The 25,065-nt window shown below is 40.8% G+C and overlaps 3 protein-coding genes across 4 annotated transcripts; 2 read left to right on the top strand and 1 right to left on the bottom strand.

Annotated features, from left to right (window-relative positions):
- Nucleotides 1-35: 35 nt before the first annotated feature.
- On the bottom strand, nucleotides 36-8,057 carry rgrb (retinal G protein coupled receptor b). The gene is made up of 7 exons (XM_083557695.1): nucleotides 7,877-8,057; nucleotides 6,486-6,642; nucleotides 3,157-3,278; nucleotides 2,926-3,085; nucleotides 2,627-2,744; nucleotides 1,845-1,958; nucleotides 36-1,321 (listed from the first exon to the last, which is right to left on the bottom strand). Exons 1-7 carry the CDS (start codon nucleotides 7,950-7,952, stop codon nucleotides 1,193-1,195), a joined length of 876 nt encoding a protein of 291 aa, XP_083413821.1. The 5' UTR covers nucleotides 7,953-8,057; the 3' UTR covers nucleotides 36-1,192.
- A 3,822-nt stretch (nucleotides 8,058-11,879) lies between these two features.
- On the top strand, nucleotides 11,880-16,521 carry LOC310735055 (leucine-rich repeat, immunoglobulin-like domain and transmembrane domain-containing protein 1). The gene is made up of 4 exons (XM_083557614.1): nucleotides 11,880-12,149; nucleotides 13,205-13,665; nucleotides 13,754-14,059; nucleotides 15,007-16,521. Exons 1-4 carry the CDS (start codon nucleotides 12,031-12,033, stop codon nucleotides 16,005-16,007), a joined length of 1,887 nt encoding a protein of 628 aa, XP_083413740.1. The 5' UTR covers nucleotides 11,880-12,030; the 3' UTR covers nucleotides 16,008-16,521.
- A 1,796-nt stretch (nucleotides 16,522-18,317) lies between these two features.
- On the top strand, nucleotides 18,318-23,152 carry lrit2 (leucine-rich repeat, immunoglobulin-like and transmembrane domains 2). Of its 2 annotated transcripts, none has more exons than XM_083557498.1 (3): nucleotides 18,318-18,425; nucleotides 19,700-20,478; nucleotides 21,863-23,152. In XM_083557498.1, the coding sequence occupies exons 1-3, from the start codon at nucleotides 18,325-18,327 to the stop codon at nucleotides 22,654-22,656; spliced, it is 1,674 nt and encodes a 557-aa protein (XP_083413624.1). In that variant the 5' UTR covers nucleotides 18,318-18,324; the 3' UTR covers nucleotides 22,657-23,152. The 2 variants fall into 2 exon arrangements, with proteins under 2 accessions (XP_083413624.1, XP_083413625.1); XM_083557499.1 differs by lacking the exon at nucleotides 18,318-18,425 and adding an exon at nucleotides 19,090-19,230.
- The last annotated feature ends 1,913 nt before the right edge of the window (nucleotides 23,153-25,065 follow it).

Raw genomic sequence — 25,065 nt, 5'->3', positions numbered from 1 at the left:
CCTCCGCAATAATAAAATTAGTGCTGCATTAGAAATCACAACAATTATATATTTAATTTTTAGTTTGGAGTTAAAGTTGGAGAAAAACAAAACATTAAATATTCATAATTTCCTAAAATATAATTAATTAACCAAACAAATTGCTGCTAATTTCATCTCTTCTGCTTCTCCTTGTTAAAACCTTAAGATATTCAGGAGCTCAAAGTCGCATTTATTTATATATATATATATATTGCTATGTGCTTCTTTTGGAACATCTCATTCCATATTTATTCTCCATCTACTGCTATAATAACCACCATTTCTCTGGGAAGATGTTCCATCTAGATAGATTTTGTGGAAAGTCATTCAGACACAAGTGTGTTAGTAAAGTCAGGTAGTGATGTAGGTGAGGGTGAGGAGGTTTCTGGGGTGCAGTCAGCGTTCACATTCATTCATGATCAATAGGTTTAGAGCGCTATAGCAGGAGAGCTTCCACTTCTAAGTCATGTAAAGCAGATCTTCATGGGGCTGACTTTGTGCACAGTGGCACTGTCATGCAGTAACAGGTTTGGGGTCTCCTGGTTCAAGTGAAAGAAAAAATTCATGATACTGCATCCAAAGACGTCCTACACAATTGTGTGTCTCAGTTCAGGTAATAACCACATCTGGGTTGAAAAGGCCGGTGTCCCAATACTTTTGGCCAGATAGTATTTGGAAGTAACTGCCTATAATATAATATAATATAATATAATATAATATAATATAATATAATATAATATAATATAATATAATATAATATAGTTTGTAAACATGTTAAAAAAATGGAGCTTTAATAAATCAGTATTTATTGATATTTAAAGGTAAAGTGAATTAAACATTTATTTTTTTCTTCTTTATCTTCATTTTCTCTTATTATTATTATTATTACTATAATTATTATGTCTCTATGTCCTTTGTGATGTCACTGCCCCGCCCCCTGATATCGTCACTTCCTGGTTTTCTTGTGCCACAGACACTGCAGGTGAACATGAGAACAATAATAAATCAGATTCTTCAATAAAACCTGTTCCCTAAATGAAGTCATGTGTCTTCTAATGAAAGTTCCATGCTCCTCCTCCACCTCCTCTCTCTCTCACACACACACACACACACACACACACACACACACACACACACACACACACACACACACACACACACCAGTGGACCTCTATTTCTTCTTCTCAATTTGTTTCTGTCCTGTGAGGAACTGCCAGATTCCTTCTCTGTAAAACTCGTTGGCGTAGGCATACAGCAGAGCGTTGGAGAACGGAGACAGTTTAGCCACAACTGGAAGAACCTGCGAGGAACATACAACACACATTAACACAGAGACCATCATCTCACCACCATACGCAACAGCTGTAGTGGATCTGTGGTTATGAGGCTCAGTGAGTCGGAGTGCTTGGGCACTGCTTTAATTATTATTATTATTATTATTATTATTATTATTATTATTATTATTAGTAATCATTTATATTTACTCTATTATTCATATAATTTATTCATTCATAGCAGCAATGTTATTTTGTAATTTAATTATTGTTGTTGTTACTAATTGAAATTAGCATAAAATCATTAATATAAATTTTTTTTTACATATATTTTAATTAATAAGTTTATTTATTTTTCTTACTTTTAATAATCAATTATTATTATTTATTATTATTTATTATTATTATTATTATTATTATTATTATTATTATTATTATTATTATTATTATTAATAAATTCATAGTCGTTAAATTTAATATTTAGTGTGTGTGTGTGTGTGTGTGTGTGTGTGTGTGTGTGTGTGTGTGTGTGTGAGTGTGTGTGTGTACCATTCTGAGTTTTGGTGATAAATCTGTTGTGTTCTCGAAGCAGGCATACAAACACATGATGATGTACGGACCCCAGCAGAACAGCAGTGTCTTTACAGGCAGACTTGTGTTAAACTGTGCACACACACACACACACACACACACACACACACACACACACACACACACACACACACACACACATCAAATGATGAAACTGAGAAAATTCCAATACCAATTTCAGGGAAAAAAAGGTCATTTTAAATTTGATGGCTGCAACGCATTTTTAAAAAGTTGCAGGGCCGTGTTTCCCGCTGTGTAGCATAACGTCTTCTGTCCATATAAATCTGGGAAATAAGGAGAGCAGTTGGTAAAGTTTTGAGAGAGGAATGTTCTCCCATAAGTGTCTGATACAGGATTCTAGCTGCTCAACAGTTCTGGGTTTCCTTTGTTGTGTTTCATGATGCACCAAATGTTCTAAATGGTGAAAGGTCTAGACTGCAGACAGGTCAGTTCAGCACCCGGACTCTTCTACTAAGAAGTCATTCTATAGGAATAGATGCAGTATGTGGTTAACATTGTTTTACTAAAACATACAAGACCTTCCGTAAAAAAGACGTTCAAAAATTATTTAGAATTTCTATTAATCTGACCAAAGAACAGCTTTTAAATTCAAAATAGCTATCAAATTGAAAAGAACAATATCTTCTCAACATTTGATATCTTTTCCCTGTTCTATTGTGAATAAAATATGGGTTTATGAAACTTATATATATAATTGTAAGGAGTGTGAAAGATGCTACCTTGAAGTTGTGGATCTTCCTGAAGTAAGTGTAGATAGAGGAGTAGGAGGAGTACACGATGAGTAGAGGAAACACCAGGTAAAGAACAGTGAGGGCCACCATGTAGGTGATGTAACCTCTAAACATTACAGAGCAGGAAATACTGTATTACTGTTACAGGCGTTATAGTCACGCTATAACATTACTAACAGTGTTCAGAGTTCAATACTGTCTTTAGGCAAAGGTGTGTATGTTGAGAAGTGTACGGAGTGTGTGTGTTTGTGTGCGTCACGTTACGAGGTGTGTGATGAGTTGTGTACCTGTCTCCTCTGGTGTAGTCTAGGGTGCAGCCTACTTGCATGGGCTCGAAGTCGAACACACCCCACCCAATGAAGGGTAATGGCAGAGCGGCCCACAACACGGCCAAACCCCACATGATGGAGCTCATGGTCAGAGATGTGCTCCAAAACATTTTCTGCTCTGAAACACACATTACTTTGACACCCAGGTACACGTTATATTTATAATACTTCTGAATAAAATAAACTCACTGGTGCAGTACATGTGGTATCGGTCCCATGCTACAGCGCCAAGAAAACTGATTCCTGCCAAAATAGACACCATGCCCTGAAAAGCGTGGATCTGGCAACCCTCAGAACCGAATGGCCAATATCTACAACACACACACACACACACACACACACACACACACACACACACACACAGAGAATTTTACACTGCAGACATCAATAACAGCTTGAACTCATGAATGTGGTGAGGTGATCATGGTATAAGATGATAATCCATGTCGAGCTGTGAGGACTTACACCATTATAATGTTCTCCAATTCATCTCAGGACCTTCTTTACCTCCACATCTAACACCTACACTTGTATCATAGCTTACATGTATTTAGTGTAGACTGTTGTGTGTAGCATGTAAACCTGAGTCTGTAGCATGTAAACCTGAGTGTGTAGCGTGTACCTGAGTGTGTAGCGTGTACCTGAGTGTGTAGCATGTAAACCTGAGTCTGTAGCGTGTACCTGAGTCTGTAGCGTGTAAACCTGAGTGTGTAGCGTGTACCTGAGTGTGTAGCGTGTAAACCTGAGTGTGTAACGTGTACCTGAGTGTGTAACGTGTACCTGAGTGTGTAGCGTGTACCTAAGTGTGTAGCGTGTACCTGAGTGTGTAGCATGTAAACCTGAGTCTGTAGCATGTAAACCTGAGTGTGTAGCGTGTACCTGAGTGTGTAGCGTGTACCTGAGTGTGTAGCGTGTAAACCTGAGTGTGTAGCGTGTACCTGAGTGTGTAGCGTGTACCTGAGTGTGTAGCGTGTAAACCTGAGTCTGTAGCGTGTAAACCTGAGTCTGTAGCGTGTGAACCTGAGTGTGTAGCGTGTAAACCTGAGTCTGTAGCATGTGAACCTGAGTGTGTAGCGTGTACCTGAGTGTGTAGCGTGTACCTGAGTGTGTAGCATGTAAACCTGAGTCTGTAGCATGTACCTGAGTCTGTAGCGTGTAAACCTGAGTGTGTAGCGTGTAAACCTGAGTCTGTAGCGTGTACCTGAGTCTGTAGCGTGTAAACCTGAGTGTGTAGCGTGTAAACCTGAGTGTGTAGCGTGTAAACCTGAGTGTGTAGCATGTACCTGAGTATGTAGCGTGTACCTGAGTGTGTAGCGTGTACCTGAGTGTGTAGCGTGTACCCGAGTGTGTAGCATGTAAACCTGAGTCTGTAGCGTGTAAACCTGAGTGTGTAGCGTGTACCTGAGTGTGTAGCGTGTAAACCTGAGTGTGTAGCGTGTACCTGAGTCTTTAGCGTGTGAACCTGAGTGTGTAGCATGTGAACCTGAGTGTGTAGCATGTACCTAAGTGTGTAGCGTGTACCTGAGTGTGTAGCGTAAACCTGAGTCTGTAGCGTGTACCTGAGTCTGTAGCGTGTAAACCTGAGTGTGTAGCGTGTACCTGAGTCTGTAGCGTGTATCTGAGTCTGTAGCATGTAAACCTGAGTGTGTAGCGTGTACCTGAGTGTGTAGCATGTACCTGAGTGTGTAGCATGTAAACCTGAGTGTGTAGCATGTACCTGAGTGTGTAGCATGTACCTGAGTGTGTAGCGTGTACCTGAGTGTGCAGCATGTACCTCAGTGTGTAGCGTGTAAACCTGAGTGTGTAGCGTGTACCTGAGTCTGTAGCATGTAAACCTGAGTGTGTAGCGTGTATCTGAGTCTGTAGCATGTAAACCTGAGTGTGTAGCGTGTACCTGAGTCTGTAGCGTGTATCTGAGTCTGTAGCATGTAAACCTGAGTGTGTAGCGTGTACCTGAGTGTGTAGCATGTACCTGAGTGTGTAGCATGTAAACCTGAGTGTGTAGCATGTACCTGAGTGTGTAGCATGTACCTGAGTGTGTAGCGTGTACCTGAGTGTGCAGCATGTACCTCAGTGTGTAGCGTGTAAACCTGAGTGTGTAGCGTGTACCTGAGTCTGTAGCATGTAAACCTGAGTGTGTAGCGTGTATCTGAGTCTGTAGCATGTAAACCTGAGTGTGTAGCGTGTACCTGAGTGTGTAGCATGTACCTGAGTGTGTAGCGTGTACCTCGGTGTGTAGCGTGTAAACCTGAGTGTGTAGCATGTACCTGAGTGTGTAGCATGTACCTCAGTGTGTAGCGTGTAAACCTGAGTATGTAGCGTGTACCTCAGTGTGTAGCGTGTAAACCTGAGTCTGTAGCGTGTAAACCTGAGTCTGTAGCGTGTGAACCTGAGTGTGTAGCGTGTAAACCTGAGTCTGTAGCGTGTGAACCTGAGTGTGTAGCGTGTACCTGAGTGTGTAGCGTGTACCTGAGTGTGTAGCATGTAAACCTGAGTCTGTAGCATGTACCTGAGTCTGTAGCGTGTAAACCTGAGTGTGTAGCGTGTAAACCTGAGTCTGTAGCGTGTACCTGAGTCTGTAGCGTGTAAACCTGAGTGTGTAGCGTGTAAACCTGAGTGTGTAGCGTGTAAACCTGAGTGTGTAGCGTGTACCTGAGTGTGTAGCGTGTACCTGAGTGTGTAGCGTGTAAACCTGAGTCTGTAGCGTGTAAACCTGAGTGTGTAGCGTGTACCTGAGTGTGTAGCGTGTAAACCTGAGTGTGTAGCGTGTGAACCTGAGTGTGTAGCGTGTGAACCTGAGTGTGTAGCATGTACCTAAGTGTGTAGCGTGTACCTGAGTGTGTAGCATGTAAACCTGAGTCTGTAGCGTGTACCTGAGTCTGTAGCGTGTAAACCTGAGTGTGTAGCGTGTACCTGAGTCTGTAGCGTGTATCTGAGTCTGTAGCATGTAAACCTGAGTGTGTAGCGTGTACCTGAGTGTGTAGCATGTACCTGAGTGTGTAGCATGTAAACCTGAGTGTGTAGCATGTACCTGAGTGTGTAGCATGTACCTGAGTGTGTAGCGTGTACCTGAGTGTGCAGCATGTACCTCAGTGTGTAGCGTGTAAACCTGAGTGTGTAGCGTGTACCTGAGTCTGTAGCGTGTATCTGAGTCTGTAGCATGTAAACCTGAGTGTGTAGCGTGTACCTGAGTGTGTAGCATGTACCTGAGTGTGTAGCGTGTACCTCGGTGTGTAGCGTGTAAACCTGAGTGTGTAGCATGTACCTGAGTGTGTAGCGTGTACCTGAGTGTGTAGCATGTACCTCAGTGTGTAGCGTGTAAACCTGAGTGTGTAGCGTGTACCTCAGTGTGTAGCATGTAAACCTGAGTCTGTAGCATGTACCTGAGTGTGTAGCATGTACCTCAGTGTGTAGCGTGTACCTGAGTGTGTAGTGTGTACCTCAGTGTGTAGCGTGTACCTGAGTGTGTAGTGTGTACCTCAGTGTGTAGCGTGTAAACCTGAGTCTGTAGCATGTACCTGAGGTAACTAGCGTATGCAGATGTCAGACCGTTACAGCTGAGTCCGAGATCAGCGAGTGCGAGACTGAAGACGAAAAAGTTACTTGGAGTCCTGAGGTGCTTCACCTTCAGGAAGGCCAATATGGATATGAAGTTTAAGAAGAACCCAAGTAAACCTAAACACACACACACACACACACACACACACACAGCTGTATCCTGTCAACTGACCTCATTTTAGTGAATTAAATTTCACACAATAGTTATGCATTAAAATAACTCGTTTTTTGCATCACGTTAAAAAGTCTACTGTTCTTTGTTTTCTATACAAGTTATGAAGCTAATGTAGCGACTGAAGCAAGCTGTTAGCAATTAGCATTGTGCAATCTGTATATTAAAGTCAACACACACTTGCATATAAAAAGTATAAACAGATTTTATATATATATATATATATATATATATATATATATATATATATATATATATATATATATATATATATATATAAATAACTTTATTACTTGTTAATAGTAACACCATATTGCTGTCAAGTTCTGGATCCTGATTGGTCAGAAGTTGTTCTCCATAACAGCACATCTGATCAGTGGTGGAGAGTAATGAAGTAAATGTAATTCGTTTCTGTATTTAAGTAGTTTTTTTGTTCTGTACTGAAGTGTTTTTATTTAAACTTCACTACATTTCAAAACCAAATATCTTCCTTTTTACTACATTTTGTGAACATAATTGTGCATTTTTATTTATGACTTTTTAGTTATAATTTAACTGTTCAAGTCAACAATCAAGGTTGAGCACACGCTCTGTTTTACACGTGTTCACAACACACATGACCTTATTTACGTGATTTTTTTTTTAAGTAGTTGAAAAGAAGGTTTTGTGTTCATGATCATTATAATAGAAATTAATCAGTGTTTGAGTCATTAATATCATTCTATTAATAGATCAGTGTGCTGAGAGTCACATTTGAGTCTTTTCACATAAACTAAGGTGATCAATAAAGAGTCTTAAAAATAAAAATGATAAAAGGAACATTATAGTTATAATTAATCAGTACTTTGGATATTTAAGTACATTTGAAGGCAAAAACTTTTGTAATTTTATGCTAAAGTTTAAAGAGAACACTTTTACTGGAGTCACATTTTACTGCGTCTCTACTTTAACTCGACTCGTCCCCCGCTGCACCTCAGTCACAGCACACACTCGACATAAAACTCGTCTTTTAAAGTGGATTTTGTTTTGCGTGATGTATGGAAGCAGTCTGCAGTGTAAGAGCTTTGCAACACTCAAAGCTGGAATTTTTACTTTTCTACATTCACTGATTTTAATAAACAGTTTGAATGAAAAGCGTGTAATAATAATATTCTATCGTGAATAAATATTGGCACCTACCCCCCACCAGCAGCACCGAGCCGAACACAAACATGTCGAAATCACTGAATCCCTCAGGCAACACGTGAGACGACATTGTGATAAAAATGTAAATATCAATAACGATGTCAGCAGTTGCTCCACTCCTCCTTCAGCCGATTCTGAAATGAGAAGGTTTTAAACAGAGCAGCGGGATTTTTATATCCTGTTTCACGTGAAAGGCCATGAGAGAGAGAGTGAGTAATGCCTGGAGGAATGTCTTAATACACTGCTGAGAAAAAGAGAGAAAGAAAGAGAGACAGAGAGAGAGAGAGAGAGAGAGAGAGAGAGAGAGAGAGAGAGAGAGAGAGAGAGTAAGAGGAGAAAACATTTCACAAAACACATTACACAATAGCAGAGAAACACACTGTGCACTACTCTATACTTTTTATTACTCGTTTGGGCCTCTTTTCATTATTATCTGCTCATTCAAATATCTGAAACAATCTTTCCATCCATGTCTATCATTCTCTATATCATAGTCTATATCTAACTTACCATCTGTTCATCTGTGTATCTGTGCATCTATCTATCTATCTATCTATCTATCTATCTATCTATCTATCTATCTATCTATCTATCTATCTATCTATCTATCTATCTATCTATCTATCTATCTATCTATCTATCTATCATCTTTTCATTAATCCATCCATCCATCCATCCATCCATCCATCCTCCTGTTAAGTGCTGTTGCAGAGAGGTGATGATTTGGGCTTATTTTGCAGCAACAGGACCTGGGCATTTTGTTATCATCTGTATACCAAAGTATAAAGGACAGCGAAGGATGGAAGGATAGATAGATAGATAGATAGATAGATAGATAGATAGATAGATAGATAGATAGATAGATAGATAGATAGATAGATACAATAAACTTTGTGATTATGGTATAATATTATTACATTTCTTCATCATCATTTTAATTTCATCTTCTCCCGCTTATCTGTAATTCGGGTCGCGGGGGCAGCAGTCTAAGCAGATTCCCCAGACACTTCTCCGTGTCCAGGGATCGGGCTGTTAAGGCCCCCGCCTTCGATTGCTGCCCAATCCTCTCAGCACCGGTCCCTTACGGTCCCTCCTGCAGGTGGTGAGCCCACGGGAAGGCGGCCCCACGTCGCTCCGACATCACGGTCCTTGATTTATTTTTCCTCGTAAGGGTCCCCTGGAGCATAGAGGGTTAAGGGCCTTGCTCAAGGGCCCAAGAGTGGCATCTTGGCGATACCGGGGCTTGAACCCCCGGCCTTCCGATCGGTAACCCAGCGCCTTAACCGCTGGAGCCACCACTCCCCTTATATTATTATTATCCCCTTAATTATCCTATTATTATTATATATTATCCCCTTAATATTATTACATCAATATTATTATTATTATTATTATTATTATTATTATTATTAAATGTTTCCTTATTATTATTCTGATTCTAATTGTCATTACATTTGCACAATATGGATAATTATATAATAATAAGGTGATAATTGTGATATTTGTTAGCATGTGATTTATTAAACCCTCCGCGAGTCCTTTGATTTGAAGCCGAAAGCTTGGCACATGTATGTTTCGTATGTTTTTGAGCAGAAAACCCAACTCCTGTCTGCTCTAATCCCGATGCACTGCTGCCAGGTGATTAGTGCTGAGGATTCTGGGTAACAGCAAACGCTGCTCATGGAAACGGAGCTGCAGAGACCTGGGTGCAGCTCCAAAAGAGCCGAACGTCCATCTGAGATTCAGCTTCTTCTTCTTAATGTCCACATGAAGCATTGAATTGAACTCACAGCAGCATAGAAATAATTAGTTAATGTTGATGTGCTTCAAAAGACAGATGGCACATAAACACACTGAGATGTTTACTAAACATGAAAGGAAGGAGTCTCCAGCTTCAGTACTTTATAACAGAAAGGCGAGAGGTGGTTCAAGTGCTGGTTTAAAGTTTAGGGCTCTGAGGTATTAATCAGAAAATCTGGGTTTATGGCTCAGCACACTTGCCACTGTTGGACCCCTGAGCAAGGCCCTTAATCCTCTGTGATCCAGGGGGCGCTGTATTATTGCTCACCCTGTGCTCTGACTCCAACTTCCTAACAAAGATATGCAATGAATAAATGCTGCAATGTGACAAGTAATAAAGAAAATTCACAATTATTAAACGCAACAAAAGAAAAACTGAGATTTTTCTCCAACAAAGTAAACATCACTCTACAGCTATAAAGTAAGAAGGGATGGGTATTGATTACATTTTTTTTGGTACCGATACCGGTTCTCTGATACTGGTCTTGTTGATACTACCGTATTTTCCGGACTATAAGCCGCTACTTTTTTCCCACGTTTTGAACCTCGCGGCTTAAACAACGAAGCGGCTAATTTATGAATTTTTCCTGGGTTTTTCCCGGTTTTACAAACTTCAAGCCAAAAAACTGAACCCCAAAACATTAGACCAATGAAATTTCCGAACGAAACAAAAAAAACGCACCTCACCTGTGTTCTGAGCTGCACGGCTTCGGGAGAAAAAACGGTTTTCTTAAACGCACGACGATGCCAAAAGATAAACTCCCGAGAGAAATAGTTGTGAGAGGAAGGAGGAAGACAGTGAACAATGACTTTCTTGGTAGGCTACTGTTTAGATACCGTGTGTAAAATGTCTTTCGTTAAAGCCTGTGTAAAGTTCATTAGTTTCAGTGTAGACAGTGTGCGGCTTATAGACAGGTGCGGCTTATTTATGTTCAAAATAAAAATCTACGTAAAATTCAGTGGGTGTGGCCTATATATGGGTGCGCTTAATAGTCCGGAAATTACGGTACTCTATAATTTGGTGCAAAAAAGATGTGAAAAGATTTTGAAAATCTGGTTATTTTATTACTGCTGAATTTAGTAATGTTACAATGTTACAGTTACAAAAACACAGAAAAATTTGTTAAAATAATAACTAACTCATTTATTGCCTACTTCACCTGGCCCAGCTGGAGTCCACTGTAGTGAAGGGCAATAAATCATTCACTATAAATGTAGTGACGGCCCTATGACACTCTGACGTTTATTCATCGTTATGGTGAATGGGCTGCTACTGGGTGTCTCAGAAGGTGTACCTTCGCTTGAGGCTGATGTGTTTAAATGTTTCTAGTTTATATTTTATATTGCATCTGACACTGATGCACAAGTTTTCCAATGTAATCAACACTTTTGAACATTTTAACTTTGCCACCATGACTGATTGCTCACACACACACACACACACACACACACACACACACACACACACACACACACACACACACCATGTGTGCATGGATATCACACGTACATCATTCAGTTATGGAAAATAAAAAGCAGCAGCTTCTAATTCACCATTAACATTGAAGTATTCAGAGATAATTCTAATATTGATAACAGTAGCTGATTAGTAGTCTGGTATTGAACCAGTTACGTACCAGTCCTAATAAAATACCGGCTCTCGGTAACCATCTCTAAAAGTAACTACTTTAACTGACTATAACTGGTTATAATATACTTTTACTTACAGTTTTACTTTTCTCACAGTACATCTTTATTTCCTAATCTACCTCTTTCTTTTGTTTGTTCATCTGTCCATCATTCTTTTCATTTGTCAATTCTAATTTATCTATCCATCCATCTGTCCATCTGTCTATCTATACACACCTATATAGGTCAGTGTGAATACTGGATTCTGATTGGCTGGAAGGAAGTTGTGAGATAAATGGCATCAGGATTAAGCAAACAACAGCTTCATTATTCATAATTTGTCATTTGTATTCTTCTGAAATTATGCACAAATTATTTGACCATCGCAATTTAAATCCAAGCTCCACATTTAACCGTCCAATCAGATCACCAGAACGTCCCTGTCCTGTAAATAAACAAAAAGCGAGCTCGCAGCCAATGAGCTTCCAGGAAGGAAATAATCATGTAAATGGAAATAACCCACGTCCCTTTCCCTAATCCCACTCGATCCTTTTTATCTGGGGGATTCAGAGCAGCAGCAACAGCAGCATGGACACAGACGACTGAGACGCTCAGAGACACAACAATGTTGCTGCTGCAGCAGGGACACCATCAGACGTCCCGTTTTATTTCTTTTTTTCTCTTTTCATTTTTAACTTAGCTGTTAAGACAATGCCAAAATGTGGGTCTTTTTGAGTTTGTGTTTGGCCTTTATCGGGGGACTTTCAGTCCCGTCCAGCGCCTGTCCTGCACAGTGTAGCTGTTTCTTCTACAAACTCGGTGATGGAACCAAAGCCCGGTAAGAACCTGGTGTGTTTTATGTTGTTTTGGGTAAAGAGTGCATTCCCAGTGCAGGTTTTTAATCCTGGCTTAAGTAAGGATGAGATTAACTGCAGTGCTGTTTAATCTTTTCCCAATGTTGAACTTCACAGTGAAGGCTAGCCGAGCTTCTGAAAACATTCAGCGAATCCTGTGAAGCGCAAAGAATTACAAACAGTTGGAGGGATGAAGCATGGTGGTGGAGTTACTGTTTTCAGAATATTCAACGGAATCAGAATACTTTATTGATCGCTGCCACAATTGTATTGGGAAATTGTTTGGTTGCAGGTTACAGTTAAAGATCAAAGTAAAATAATTTTTTTTAAATAAATATACATAAAGTATATATTAAGTGAAATATAATATTTTACAGCATGAAAAAACAAAAGTCAGACTACAATAATAGTTATAAATTATTTCACATGTAATTATTATTATTTAATTATTATAATAATTCTTACAAATGATTATTATTAGTTTTATTATTAATATTATTATTATTGTATTATTGTTGTTGTTGTTGCACTAATGTTATTATTGCACATAATTGCCCAAGATATTAATATTTGCTCGACGGATCAGGACTGTTTTAGCAGCAAAAAGGAGACACAATATTAAGCAGATGGCCTTAATGTTATGCCTAATCAGTGTAGAGGACTCAGCAGTGCTGTGGTGTTTTCTTTATCTCAATGCTGAAAGTGTTTATCTGAACAAATGCTTAGGGGAAAAGTGTAGTCTGAAACAGAGAGGTGTTTGCATAAAAAATTGGGAACGTAAAAAGTCGAGAAACGTTGATACCAAACCCCAAACTGCCTGTAGGATGCAGCAGTGGAACCGAACTGTGATTACCGTATATTTGGAAGTAAAATAGTCTGAAAATGTGGTGTAGCTGATCATTTATTATTATTATAAACGGTGTGAGGGAACGCCGAGAACATTCACACATTTAGATCTGAACTGCAGCAAACGCTCTCAGTGTGAAAACCACCATTATTTTTTTTTACCTTTTATTTCTTGATTTCTGATCCTCTCCAGGAGCGTCCTGTGCAGTGATCCTGAGCTCAGCTCCATCCCCACTGACTTCCCCTCGGACATTTCAAAGCTTCGTATTGAAAAGACGGACATTACCCAAATCTCCAGCGAGGCCTTTATTTCCCTCCGAAAACTTGAATTCCTCTGGATGTCCTTCAACTCTCTTTCTGTTCTCCAAGTGGACAGTTTTCGTGGCTTGAGCATGCTGAATGAGCTTCGGCTCGAAGCGAACTTCATCACCTCCTTCCCATGGGAGAGTTTAACTGATATGCAGAACCTCAGACTCCTGGATTTGCATGACAATAAGATCAGCATCATCCCGGCTGAAGCAGCTATCTACATTAAAAACCTGACATACCTGGATCTGTCCAGTAATAGCCTCACAACTGTGCCATCTGAAGTTCTGCTCATGTGGCTCTCTACCAAACCGCAGCAGGATGCTGAGAACTCGAAGATGATTTTGGGTAAAATTCCAGATTATTAACCCCTTCACAGCTCTGTAATAAATTTTGATCTGTGTTTGCTCAGAAATCATATTTTTGAATTCCCCAGGTCTTCATGATAACCTGTGGCAGTGTGACTGTCGCTTGTTTGACCTGATTCAGTTCCAGAAGTCTCCGTCATCAGCGTTAGCTTTCATCGACAATCACCTACGCTGTTCAGAGCCTGAGAGCTTTTCCGGAGTGCTCTTATGGGATGTGGAGATTCGAATGTGCCAGGTTCCACGAGTTCACACCGCCGTGGCTAAAGTTCGCAGTCTGGTAGGCAACAACGTCCTGCTTCGCTGTGGTACTGTTGGAGTGCCCATGCCTGAGCTCACCTGGACCCGGGCTGATGGGAAAGACATCAATGGTACAGGTGAGGGTACTGTCTAATTTCTACACTTTTAGCAAAAATAATCCTAGCAAATTACTACGATGGACGAAGTCAAACCGGGGCTTTTGAGTTTATAAAATAAAAAACTCTCCTGCTACATTTATACACTTAATCCAGCGTTTAACTAATACCTGGAAAGATTCGACATAGAAAGATTCGTCAGTAAGCCTGATTCACTGCTTCACTTCATTACCATGAAACCAGGATCTGGATCGTCACTAAGCACCATCTTTCAAACTTACACCATTCAGATGTCTTACTGCGGCTGAACGTCTCACCATGCTACTGCGCTCGAAGTCTTCTGGAGATATTCAAAGGTTTATGCCTTTGTTCACAATTAACTTCAGCACCACACGCTGTCCTATGCATACACTGTTGTCGGCCATCTTGATTAGCGGTACATGCGTCATACATGTGCGCTGCCTAGCAGTAATAGGACACGCTAACCACTTACCACTGCGTGTAATACCACCACGCTAGCATCTATTTTTATACCTGGGAAATATAAAGTCCCGGTTTTACTCGAACGACCTTCGTAATAGGAGTCCAAGACTTGTGGCTTGAAATTTAACAGACTGAGGACATTTTGTTATTAAGCACAAAAAAGATAAAATGACATCGGTAGGGGGGTTATTAGGTAGGTAAGTGGGTAGGTAGGGTATTCGGTGGGTAGGCAGGTAACAGAGGTGGACGGTGGAAGTTAATAATTACATTTACTTGCATAACTGTAACTGAGTATTTTATTTGTGTGCTTCTACTTTTTGAAGTAATTTTTTTATTTGTAATTTTACTTATGTATGTTTTGTTTGAAGTATTGTACTTCACTACATTTCAAATTATATGGAGTAAAAAAAAACAATTCAAGGTGAAAACATCACAACTGGGGGCAAAATTGTCACTGCACAATTAATTCACTTTTTACTTTACAGTCTATGAAGAACTTTCAGCCGAAGGCATCACCTGGTCCATTCTCAGCATCCTCACCGTGTCCTCTCATGACTCGGCCAAATACATCTGCAGAGCCACAAATTTTGTGGGCAGCGCCAATGCCGTCATCTCTCTTGTTGTTTCAGAAACAAGACAGATCGGTGAGGTGAAGAAAAGTGGCATCAAGAAGAAACCCACCGCAAGATACATTCCTATGACCTCTGCAGACACTGAAGCATTTAATGTCTCCAAATCCACAAGGCCATCCAAGAACGAGAGCTCTAGCATATCTAATGGAGTAATGGACGGCAAATCCACAGAGAACAGTTTAGAGATCGATGTTGAAAAGAATGTGTTGAGCAACTTGGCAGCCAATGCTTCATTCCTCCAGCAAGGCCCGGAGAAAAGAGTGGTACGTTCCGTCAAAATAATCGGCGACACCGATCACACGGTGTCAATCAACTGGCGAGCTCCTTCTGCGACCAACACCACGTGGTTTAGTGTTCTTTATGCCGTATTCGGTGAAAGAGATATGAAACGCATCAATGTCGGTCCCGGGAAGCATCGGATCACCATCGAGGGCCTTGTTCCCAAAACCAAGTATATCGCCTGTGTATGTGTGAAGGGTCTAATCCCGAAGAAGGAGCAGTGTGTGATCTTCTCAACGGATGAAGCAGCCAGTGCAAGTGGCACTCAGAAGCTCATCAATGTGGTGGTGATCACGGTAGCGTGTGTCATTGCTGTGCCTCTCACCCTCATCGTTTGCTGCGGGGCTCTGAAAAGACGACTCCAGAAGCTTATGGGAAGAAGAAAGAAGGACATTCAAGACTCGTATGTGACCTTCGAGACTATCACACCAGGTACCAAGGCTAAAGGGATGGAAGGGGAGTTCCTCGCTCACACCAACAAAGACGAGTCCAACCGTCTGCTCTCGGCTCGCTCCAGCGTCGACTCTGAGGCCGTGAACAGAACCGAAAGTCATCCGAATGAGTATTACTGCTGAAATCAATATTGATCATCTCTGCACTGACTGATCTTCAGGATCTGATTCGTCCTGTTCAGTAAATCTGGAGATCTGGAATCTGGAGCCCTGGAATATCGAGGATACATAATATTTGGTTTCTAGAGATTGTATTAAGATGCTGATTGTGAATATGGCGTAAAGAAAAGCATGTTCATGGCCTCTCAGGCATACTCTAAGTGATCTGGGTATAAACAAACAGGACATACCAAAAGTATGTGCACCCCTGACTAATATATATAGTACATTTACATTTTTGGCATTTGGCAAACGCTCTAATCCAGAGAGATTTCCAATTAAAAGGTAAAAGGTTTTGTTTAACGGCACAGCAGTAGCATTGCAGCTCAATGGTAGTGGGATTTGAACTTACAACCATCTCATTAAAAGTCAAACATCTGAGCTACCACTTCCCCATCACACTTATATAAGGGTCTTATTCAAACAGTTAACACCAAGTTGTATACTACTTAATTACAATTTCCTGTTCCAAGCTCCATGAAGAAAAGCATGCGGTTCCTGCACAGGGTCCTGGATTCTACAGGCGCTAGAACGTGAGGAACTGATTAAAGCCCCATCTGTCATGTGATCCCTGTACGGACCTCGTCTTTCTCTTGACTGTGTTTTGTGCACAATTCTAGACACGTAGGTTTTCTCTTGTGTTTTGTACAGTATTCATTGTATTCTTTCTCTCACTCTGCTCTAATAATAAACTAAAATTGAGATGTTCTGTGTAAATAAATATTTTCTCTAATAATCTCTTCCATCTAATGTCTGAAAAAGTATCTACGAATAAACGTTTTTCATAAAATATAAGAAAAGTGTCAGCAGTTCAGGTTTAGGATCCAAGGCGGATCCTCAATTCCTACATTTGTTTTCTATTATTTTTCTAAGCCAACATCACTTTTAGGAATATTTAATTAATAATTTCATCAATGTTTTGTATTATATTATTCCAGATCTGGATATGATGTAGTTTGGCTACTGAACATTCACATTTTATTCTAGACAAATTAAACATAATGACTTGAACTACGAGACCCAAACCTGTTCCAGCAGGACATTTGTGCACAAAGTCAGCTCTATGAAGATCTGCTTTGGACTGAAAGATCTGTTTCTATAGAACTCCAACAGTATTAATGAATGTCCTCACCTCACCTACAGTACATTAGAACCCCCTTGTGTCTGCACAAATCTCCACAGAATCTAGTGGAACATCTTCCCAGAAGAGTGGAGCTCATTGTAACAGCACATGGAGACTAAATGTGGAATGGGCTGTTCAAAAAGAAGCACATAGCAATCTGGTCAGGTGTCCACAAACTTTTGCTTCATATAATGCATCTAATAAACCTTTAAAGTTGTCCTGGAGTTTTCAATCAGCTGCTTGTTAGTGAATGTGTGGAACATCACAGTGATTTAAATCTGAACTCCTGCAGCGCTGCTTTAACAGGAGATTGAGGTTAATAAGCTTCACCTTACTGCAGAAGTGAACCGTGTGTTAGTGATGGACGTCTCACGGCTTCGGCTTTGATTTTATCTTTGTACTGTATATTTACACCGTTTGACAGACATCCTTATCCAGAGTGACTTTCTGAGAAGGTGAGAGTTAAGGGCCTTGCTCAGGGGCCCAGCAGTGGCAGCTTGATGGGATTTGAACTTGTGAACTTCTGCTCCAGAGTCCAATGCCTTGATAACTAAGATCCTTAGTTAACCACCTCCACCTGATGTATGCAGCACACACTCTCAGATTAGATAACGCTTTCTCATTTCTGATACGAAACCCAACAGATACTCATCTGATATCAGGTCTTTCAAACACTTAATAAGAAATATGCTAAAGAAATGCTGAGATGTTGTAAAGAACTAAAAGCTTTAATTCAATTAAAATATCTTACAAAAATCCCACAGACTAAAAATTACAGGATTAAAAATAAACTGTAATGTAATAAACTTGAGCGTATGTTTAAGTCAAATAATATCTGTAATAATTCATAATAACTATAATCTCCCATTATCTGGTCACATGTCCAATTCCAATTTTAAAAATTATATTATATACATTATTATATTATATTATATATTTAAAATAGGCGTGTAATGATACACAAAATTCAAGCCAATCTCACCACCAACATCAATTCAACACACACACACACACACACACACACACACACACACACACACACACACACACACACACACTCAAACATAACCTCAGGAGCACACACAGTGGTAGTAACCTCAGCAGATCAGTCAGTGCTTTTTATTTTCTATACTGGATTTTTAAGCTTCAGAGTTCAATATGGATGTAACGATACACAAATTGTACACTTCAGTATGTACGTATCACCTCTTCATCGGTCTGATAGCGATCCCAAGCGGTATCTCCAGACGAAACCCTCTGTAAGTAGTAAAGGCAGCAGACTGTATTTTTTATCTCCGCAGCTGTAAGAAGCCGCCGACTTACAAGCGCTAATTAAATGGAGGTTTAATCCGATCCTGCGTGTCGAATCCATGCTGAAAAAAGAGCTTTATCTCTCCGCCTCACTGCCTCCATTTAGTCCCATAAAAAACACAGGAGACTGCAGTTCTGGATTTAGTAATGAAACTAAGAATAACCAAGCTGCACTGCTGGGCCCCTGAGCAAGGCACTTAACCCTCAACCGTTATACGGTCTGTGAATCAGACACTAACTTCAGCTTTTTACCTAAAATCAATACACAATTCAATCCAATATCCAGAGAATTTTTCTATATGAACAAAAGTTTGTGGAAACCTGATCATTATGTGCCTCTTATGGAGCTGACTTTGTGCACAGGTTTGGATCTCCTAGATCAAGTCAAGGGATAATTATGCTGCAAAGACATCCTATACAATTGTGTACCTCCAACTTTGTGCTAACAGTTTGAGGAGGAACCTCATCAGACTGGAGAAGTCAGGTGTCCTATTCATTTTGTCTGTGTATGTTATGTTCATTTGTGTTATGTGTCACCTCTCTGAGATCTCAGTCATTAGGCGGATTAAAGCACAAGCAGCTTAAGTCCCTCAGCACTTGGACATCTCCTACAGTCCAGCATGTTCCTCACACTTCATCCACCTGCACCGTAAGCATGTTCCTCACTACGCTAGCCTTACTGTTTAATGGTTTTTATTGGGCGGCTGGGTTCTGCGTGACGGGATGCTCATGCACTGAAGACAACGCTGGGAGGTGAGTGATGTTAAACATCTCAAGGTTTTATAAAGGCAGGAGATGTGTGGTAATGGAAATTTTGAAAATTGATACTGTACAAGTCCCTGTGAATGAGCTGTTGCTATGGAAACGGTGACGGATCAGAATGTGGCGTTGATATAAACACAGGCCACTTTTAAAGCTGCTGTTATAGAGAAATAATCAACACCTCCTCATTAGATGGTAGAAATGTGCCCGAGCAAAGCATCATTTGGACGAGTCTAATTTGCGTAAATCTTATAAAAAGCTTATATTGCATAAGTTCTCATCATTTTCCTCTCAGTAATCTGAAGGGAAATTCGGGTTGTGAGAAAAGCTGACTGTATTTTTGCAGCAAAGTATCAGCATGTTTCCTCCATGTTCCTCCACCATGATTCTACAGATCAGTGGGGTTTTATTTCAGACTCCACCTGATCAATTTTGCTGACAGAATTTCTCTTTGTTTTAGATCTTTATTATGTATGCAAAGTGCTTTGGAATCAATCCCTGAGAACCTTCCTGGAGATTTGATCAAAATCAGAATTGAGAAGTCCCACCTCACAGAAATACCCCAGAGAGCTTTTTCCGCAGTCGGTGCCTTGGAGTCGCTGTGGCTGAACTTTAACACCATCACTCTGATCAACCTTAAGAGCCTTGAAGGCCTGTGGAACCTAACTGAGCTCCGTCTGGAGGGGAACAATCTGAGAACGGTGCCGTGGACAGCCTTTCAGGAAACGCCCAAACTCAAAATCTTGGATCTGAAGCACAACCGTCTGGACGTGCTGCCGGAGTTCGCCTTACGCCACCTTCTCATGCTGACCTATTTAGATTTATCCTTCAATCAGCTTACGGTGATCTCCGCGGATGTTTTTCTTAACTGGCCTCGCTATCAGGTACAAAATCCCAGCAGGAGGGAGGAGAGCGATGCTAACGCAGTATTAGCGCTGCATGGGAACCACTGGCTGTGCGACTGCCGACTCAAAGGCTTCGTGGACTTTGTTAAATCCGTCAGTCCACCCATCATACTGATGAACTCGTACCTGTCCTGTTCAGGTCCAAAATCAAAAGACGGGAAGTTTTTTCATGAGGTTGAACTCAGGAATTGCTTGAAGCCAGAAAGTTCTACACCTGACGCTAACGTCACGGCTTCGCTTGGCTCCAATGCGACGCTGAGGTGCCTCGTGAAAGCGAGGCCTGATGCTGTGGTTCGATGGAGCTACAGTCTAAAAGCCATCAGAGGATTCACAGGTAAAGGTGCTGCTCCTGCTGAGGAACACGAGAGGAATCGTACTAATACACACTCTGATGCAAAACACAGCGAAAGGTGCAAACCGTACTAGTTTTCCTGCATTCTTTTATCTTATATGTTTATATGTGAGAAATAAAAAAATGCCTAATAGTCACTAGTCATCATTAAGGACATTTCAGTCCCGGTAGAACAAAAGTGCACTTTTACAACAATTAGACCATCACTGGTCGTCATTTCACACTAGTTTTGAGTGATGTGGACTGGTCTTGGATTTTCCAGTTTGGCTGTTTCCATACCTACTGAAATCTCCAGATTGTTGTTCTTAACAACAAGACAGACTGGAAACTGTGGTGGCCTTCATCTTTAGGTTCATCGTCCATGTTGAGCATTTTGAGATGCTTTTCTGCTCACCACAGTGTTTTCACATTATTTGGTGATTGTTGACTTCTTGTTGAACCAACCTGGTAATTATTTTGCCCCAATTTGTATAAACGTTCGAGATGTTTGATTGTGAAATTTGCAGAAAATCAGCGGTTTCTGAAAAAACTTACCCTGACCAAGGTCACTGAGATTTTTCCCTATTTTGATGTTGACACCTTGACTTACACTTCCTGTCTGTAATCAGATGACTTGCTCCACACCACATTAGTTTTAAACTCACCTTAATGTGTGGTGACCTTCAAAACCTGCAACAGAATGCTACAGAACCTTAAACCCACGATCCAAAGTCTCCATGTGTAACATTTGGATCGTGGGTTTAGTTTATTACATCAAAGCACCAACCATAGTCAAGTCAAGACAAGGTCTCTACCCAGAGGTTACGTCTACACTAATCCGGATAAATAAAAATAAAAACGCCATTTTTGTTCAAAAATCGTTCTGCGTCCACACTTTCGATTGTTTTTCAAAAGTTGCTCATCCACGCTGAAACATCTTAAAATGCTCACATCCCCATACCGCACATGAGCAAAACCTAAGATGCTTCGGCCCGCGGCATTTCTGCTGCCAAAGAGTGCCCTCTGGAGGAGTGGTGGTGAATTGTCCCTGATGAATGTTACACCATTGTAACCTCCACAAGTCACAGACCAGAAGGCTACAATATTCTAAGGCTGTTCTTTGTACAGTTTCATCCATTAAAAATAAAATGTCCATCTGAGTGAAGTAAGTTCATAAATGCTAATCAGATTACTGGGTGCAGATGAAACACCAGCAGTTAAAAGGGTCTATATTAAAAATGGCGAACATGCAGATTAAATCTGTGGGCAAAAGTATTGTTTACTGTATATCTGGAAGAAGCTTCAGTAATATTTAATATCTAACAATGATGTCCTATTAACATATTACAATGTCTTCACAATCTCTTCTGTCTGTTTCTCTCTACAGTGTCTCAGTCTCAGGTGAACGACGATACGATCGTTTCGGCTTTAATGATCCCGTCAGTCCGCTCCTCTGATCATGGCCTTTACAAATGCAGTAGCAGCAACTTCATTGGAAATTCCTCGGTTAGCATCCAGCTAAATGCCCTGCACTCCAACACCTCATTGGCGATGCCCCCTGGCTTTCCTCTGCACTCTGTCAATGAAAACATTTACATCGATATCCGAATCTCCAAGCAGACGGTGTACGGAATAACCATCGAGTGGTACGCGGCGACGGAGAACCCTGCTGAAACATGGTTCACTGTCCATTTCGGTCGCTACGATTCTCCAAAAAAAGAGGCTCTGTACATCGGCCCGGGTATCAACAAGTACTCGGTAAACAATCTCGAACCTGCTACAAAGTACGAGGTATGTGTCTCGCTGAAGAACCAGCCTCCTCGTCCGGAGCAGTGTATCGTATTTGTGACTGGGAGCAGCACGAACGAAGTGGAGCAGCGTGAACGACTCATTCACATCATTGTGATCGTTTGCGCCATGGTGCTTGCGGTTCCTGCTGGGATGTTCGCCTGCACCACCAACACCAGAAGCAGCTGCTTGGATCGCTGCACTCAGGTCTGCAGCAGAACTCGAGGAAAGAGAGATGCAAAAGACTCTTGCGAGAACAACAGGCAGGGGACGTTTGACAGTCTTCAGGCGGCAAGTGACGAAGGACTCTACAGAGATTCGGGTAAAGAGCGGAAGTGGAGATGGCGCTCGGAGGATAAAGGGCAGAGGGGCAACAGTGCACAGCTCTACTAACCAACACAATGGCGATATCTGTGAAAACTTCCCCAATGGGCGTGGCCTAATATTTTTATGAGTATTAGCAGTCTGCATTGTGCATCCCCGTCCAATTAGCTTTGGTTTGCCAGCTTGCTAAACCTCCGTGGGGGTGGGGTTTGCAAAATTCTTCCTTATGATTGGTCAAAAGTTTTGCATGATCGTAATTGCAAATAAGTCATGCCAAAACACCCCCCCCCCCTTAAAAAATGTAGAAAATCCATCTTTTGCTGTAGCTACAATTTGTCCTGCAGTTCTCTGGAGGAATTTATAACACCTGAAATTAACATAATAAACCTTTTAGAATATAAAAGGCCATGCCCACAAGTGACAAAAGTAGCAAACCGAAAGAGACGAATTTGATGGAAAGATGTCCTGTGATTGGTTGATGTATTTGGCGGTAAATGTTCCAGTGACTTTTTTCTTCTCAGAAATGGTGGATTTTATATGTTAAAATAAAAAGTGTTGTGTGGAATCATGTGCCATCGTGTTGTGTTAAATAAACGTGATGAATCGCAGAGTGATGAGCAGCGACTCGTTGACTCGTGTCACGTCCATATTTATTTCCAAACAAGTAAAAGACAATCAGAGACTTTGTGTTGAAACAGAAGGACATTACACGCTTCATTACAGCAAACTGCTCATCATACACAGATCAGTACTTTAATAATCTGCAGGGAAACGTGTCCGAATGTATGGCGTTCGACCAATCGGATGCTTTTTCATGAATTATTTAGAAATAGAAGCGAAATAGAGATTGAGGCTCTCAGATCATCAATGTTATATATATATATATATATATATATATATATATATATATATATATATATATATATATATATATATATATATATACAGTAAGGAAAATAAGTATTTGAACACCCTGCTATTTTGCAAGTTCTCCCACTTAGAAATCATGGAGGGGTCTAAAATTGTCATTGTAGGTGCAAGTCCACTGTGAGAGACATAATCTACAAAAAAAAATCCAGAAATCACAATATATGATTTTTAAACTATTTATTTGTATGATACAGCTGCAAATAAGTATTTGAACACCTGTCTATCAGCTAGAATTCTGACCCTCAAAGACCTGTTAGTCTGCCTTTAAAATGTCCACCTTCACTACATTTATTATCCTAAATTAGATGCACCTGTTTGAGGTCGTTAGCTGCATAAAGACACCTGTCCACCCCATACAATCAGTAAGAATCCAACTACTAACATGGCCAAGACCAAAGAGCTGTCCAAAGACACTAGAGACAAAATTGTACACCTCCACAAGGCTGGAAAGGGCTACGGGGAAATTGCCAAGCAGCTTGGTGAAAAAAGGTCCACTGTTGGAGCAATCATTAGAAAATGGAAGAAGCTAAACATGACTGTCAATCTCCCTCGGACTGGGGCTCCATGCAAGATTTTACCTCATGGGGTCTCAATGATCATAAGGAAGGTGAGATATCAGTCCAGAACTACACAGGAGGAGCTGGTCAATGACCTGAAAAGAGCTGGGACCACCGTTTCCAAGGTTACTGTTGGTAATACACTAAGACGTCATGGTTTGAAATCATGCATGGCACGGAAGGTTCCCCTGCTTAAACCAGCACATGTCCAGGCACGTCTTAAGTTTGCCAATGACCATTTGGATGATCCAAAGGAGTCATGGGAGAAAGTCATGTGGTCAGATGAGACCAAAATATAACTTTTGGGTCATAATTCCACTAAACGTGTTTGGAGGAAGAAGAATGATGAGAACCATCCCAAGAACACCATCCCTACTGTGAAGCATGGGGGTGGTAGCATCATGCTTTGGGGTGTTTTTCTGCACATGGGACAGGGCGACTGCACTGTATTAAGGAGAGGATGACCGGGGCCATGTATTGCGAGATTTTGGGAAACAACCTCCTTCCCTCAGTTAGAGCATTGAAGATGGGTCGAGGCTGGGTCCTACAACATGACAATGACCCGAAGCACACAGCCAGGATAACCAAGAAGTGGCTCTGTAAGAAGCATATCAAATTTCTGGCATGGCCTAGCCAGTCTCCAGACCTAAACCCAATAGAGAATCTTTGGAGGGAGCTCAAACTTCTTGTTTCTCAGCGACAGGCCAGAAACCTGACTGATCTAGAGAAGATCTGTGTGGAGGAGTGGGCCAAAATCCCTCCTGCAGTGTGTGCAAACCTGGTGAAAAACTACAGGAAACGTTTGACCTCTGTAATTGCAAACAAAGGCTACTGTACCAAATATTAACATTGACATTCTCAGGTGTTCAAATACTTATTTGCAGCCGTATCATACAAATAAATAGTTAAAAAATCATTCATTGTGTTTTCTGGATTTTTTTTTTTAGATTATGTCTCTCACAGTGGACATGCACCTACGATGACAATTTCA

The sequence above is a fragment of the Silurus aristotelis genome (assembly GCF_946808225.1).
Source record: "Silurus aristotelis genome assembly, chromosome: 12".
NCBI classification, from domain to species: domain Eukaryota; kingdom Metazoa; phylum Chordata; class Actinopteri; order Siluriformes; family Siluridae; genus Silurus; species Silurus aristotelis.
Note: the sequence above shows the minus strand (reverse complement) of the source record. Positions and strands in the feature narration are given on the sequence as shown.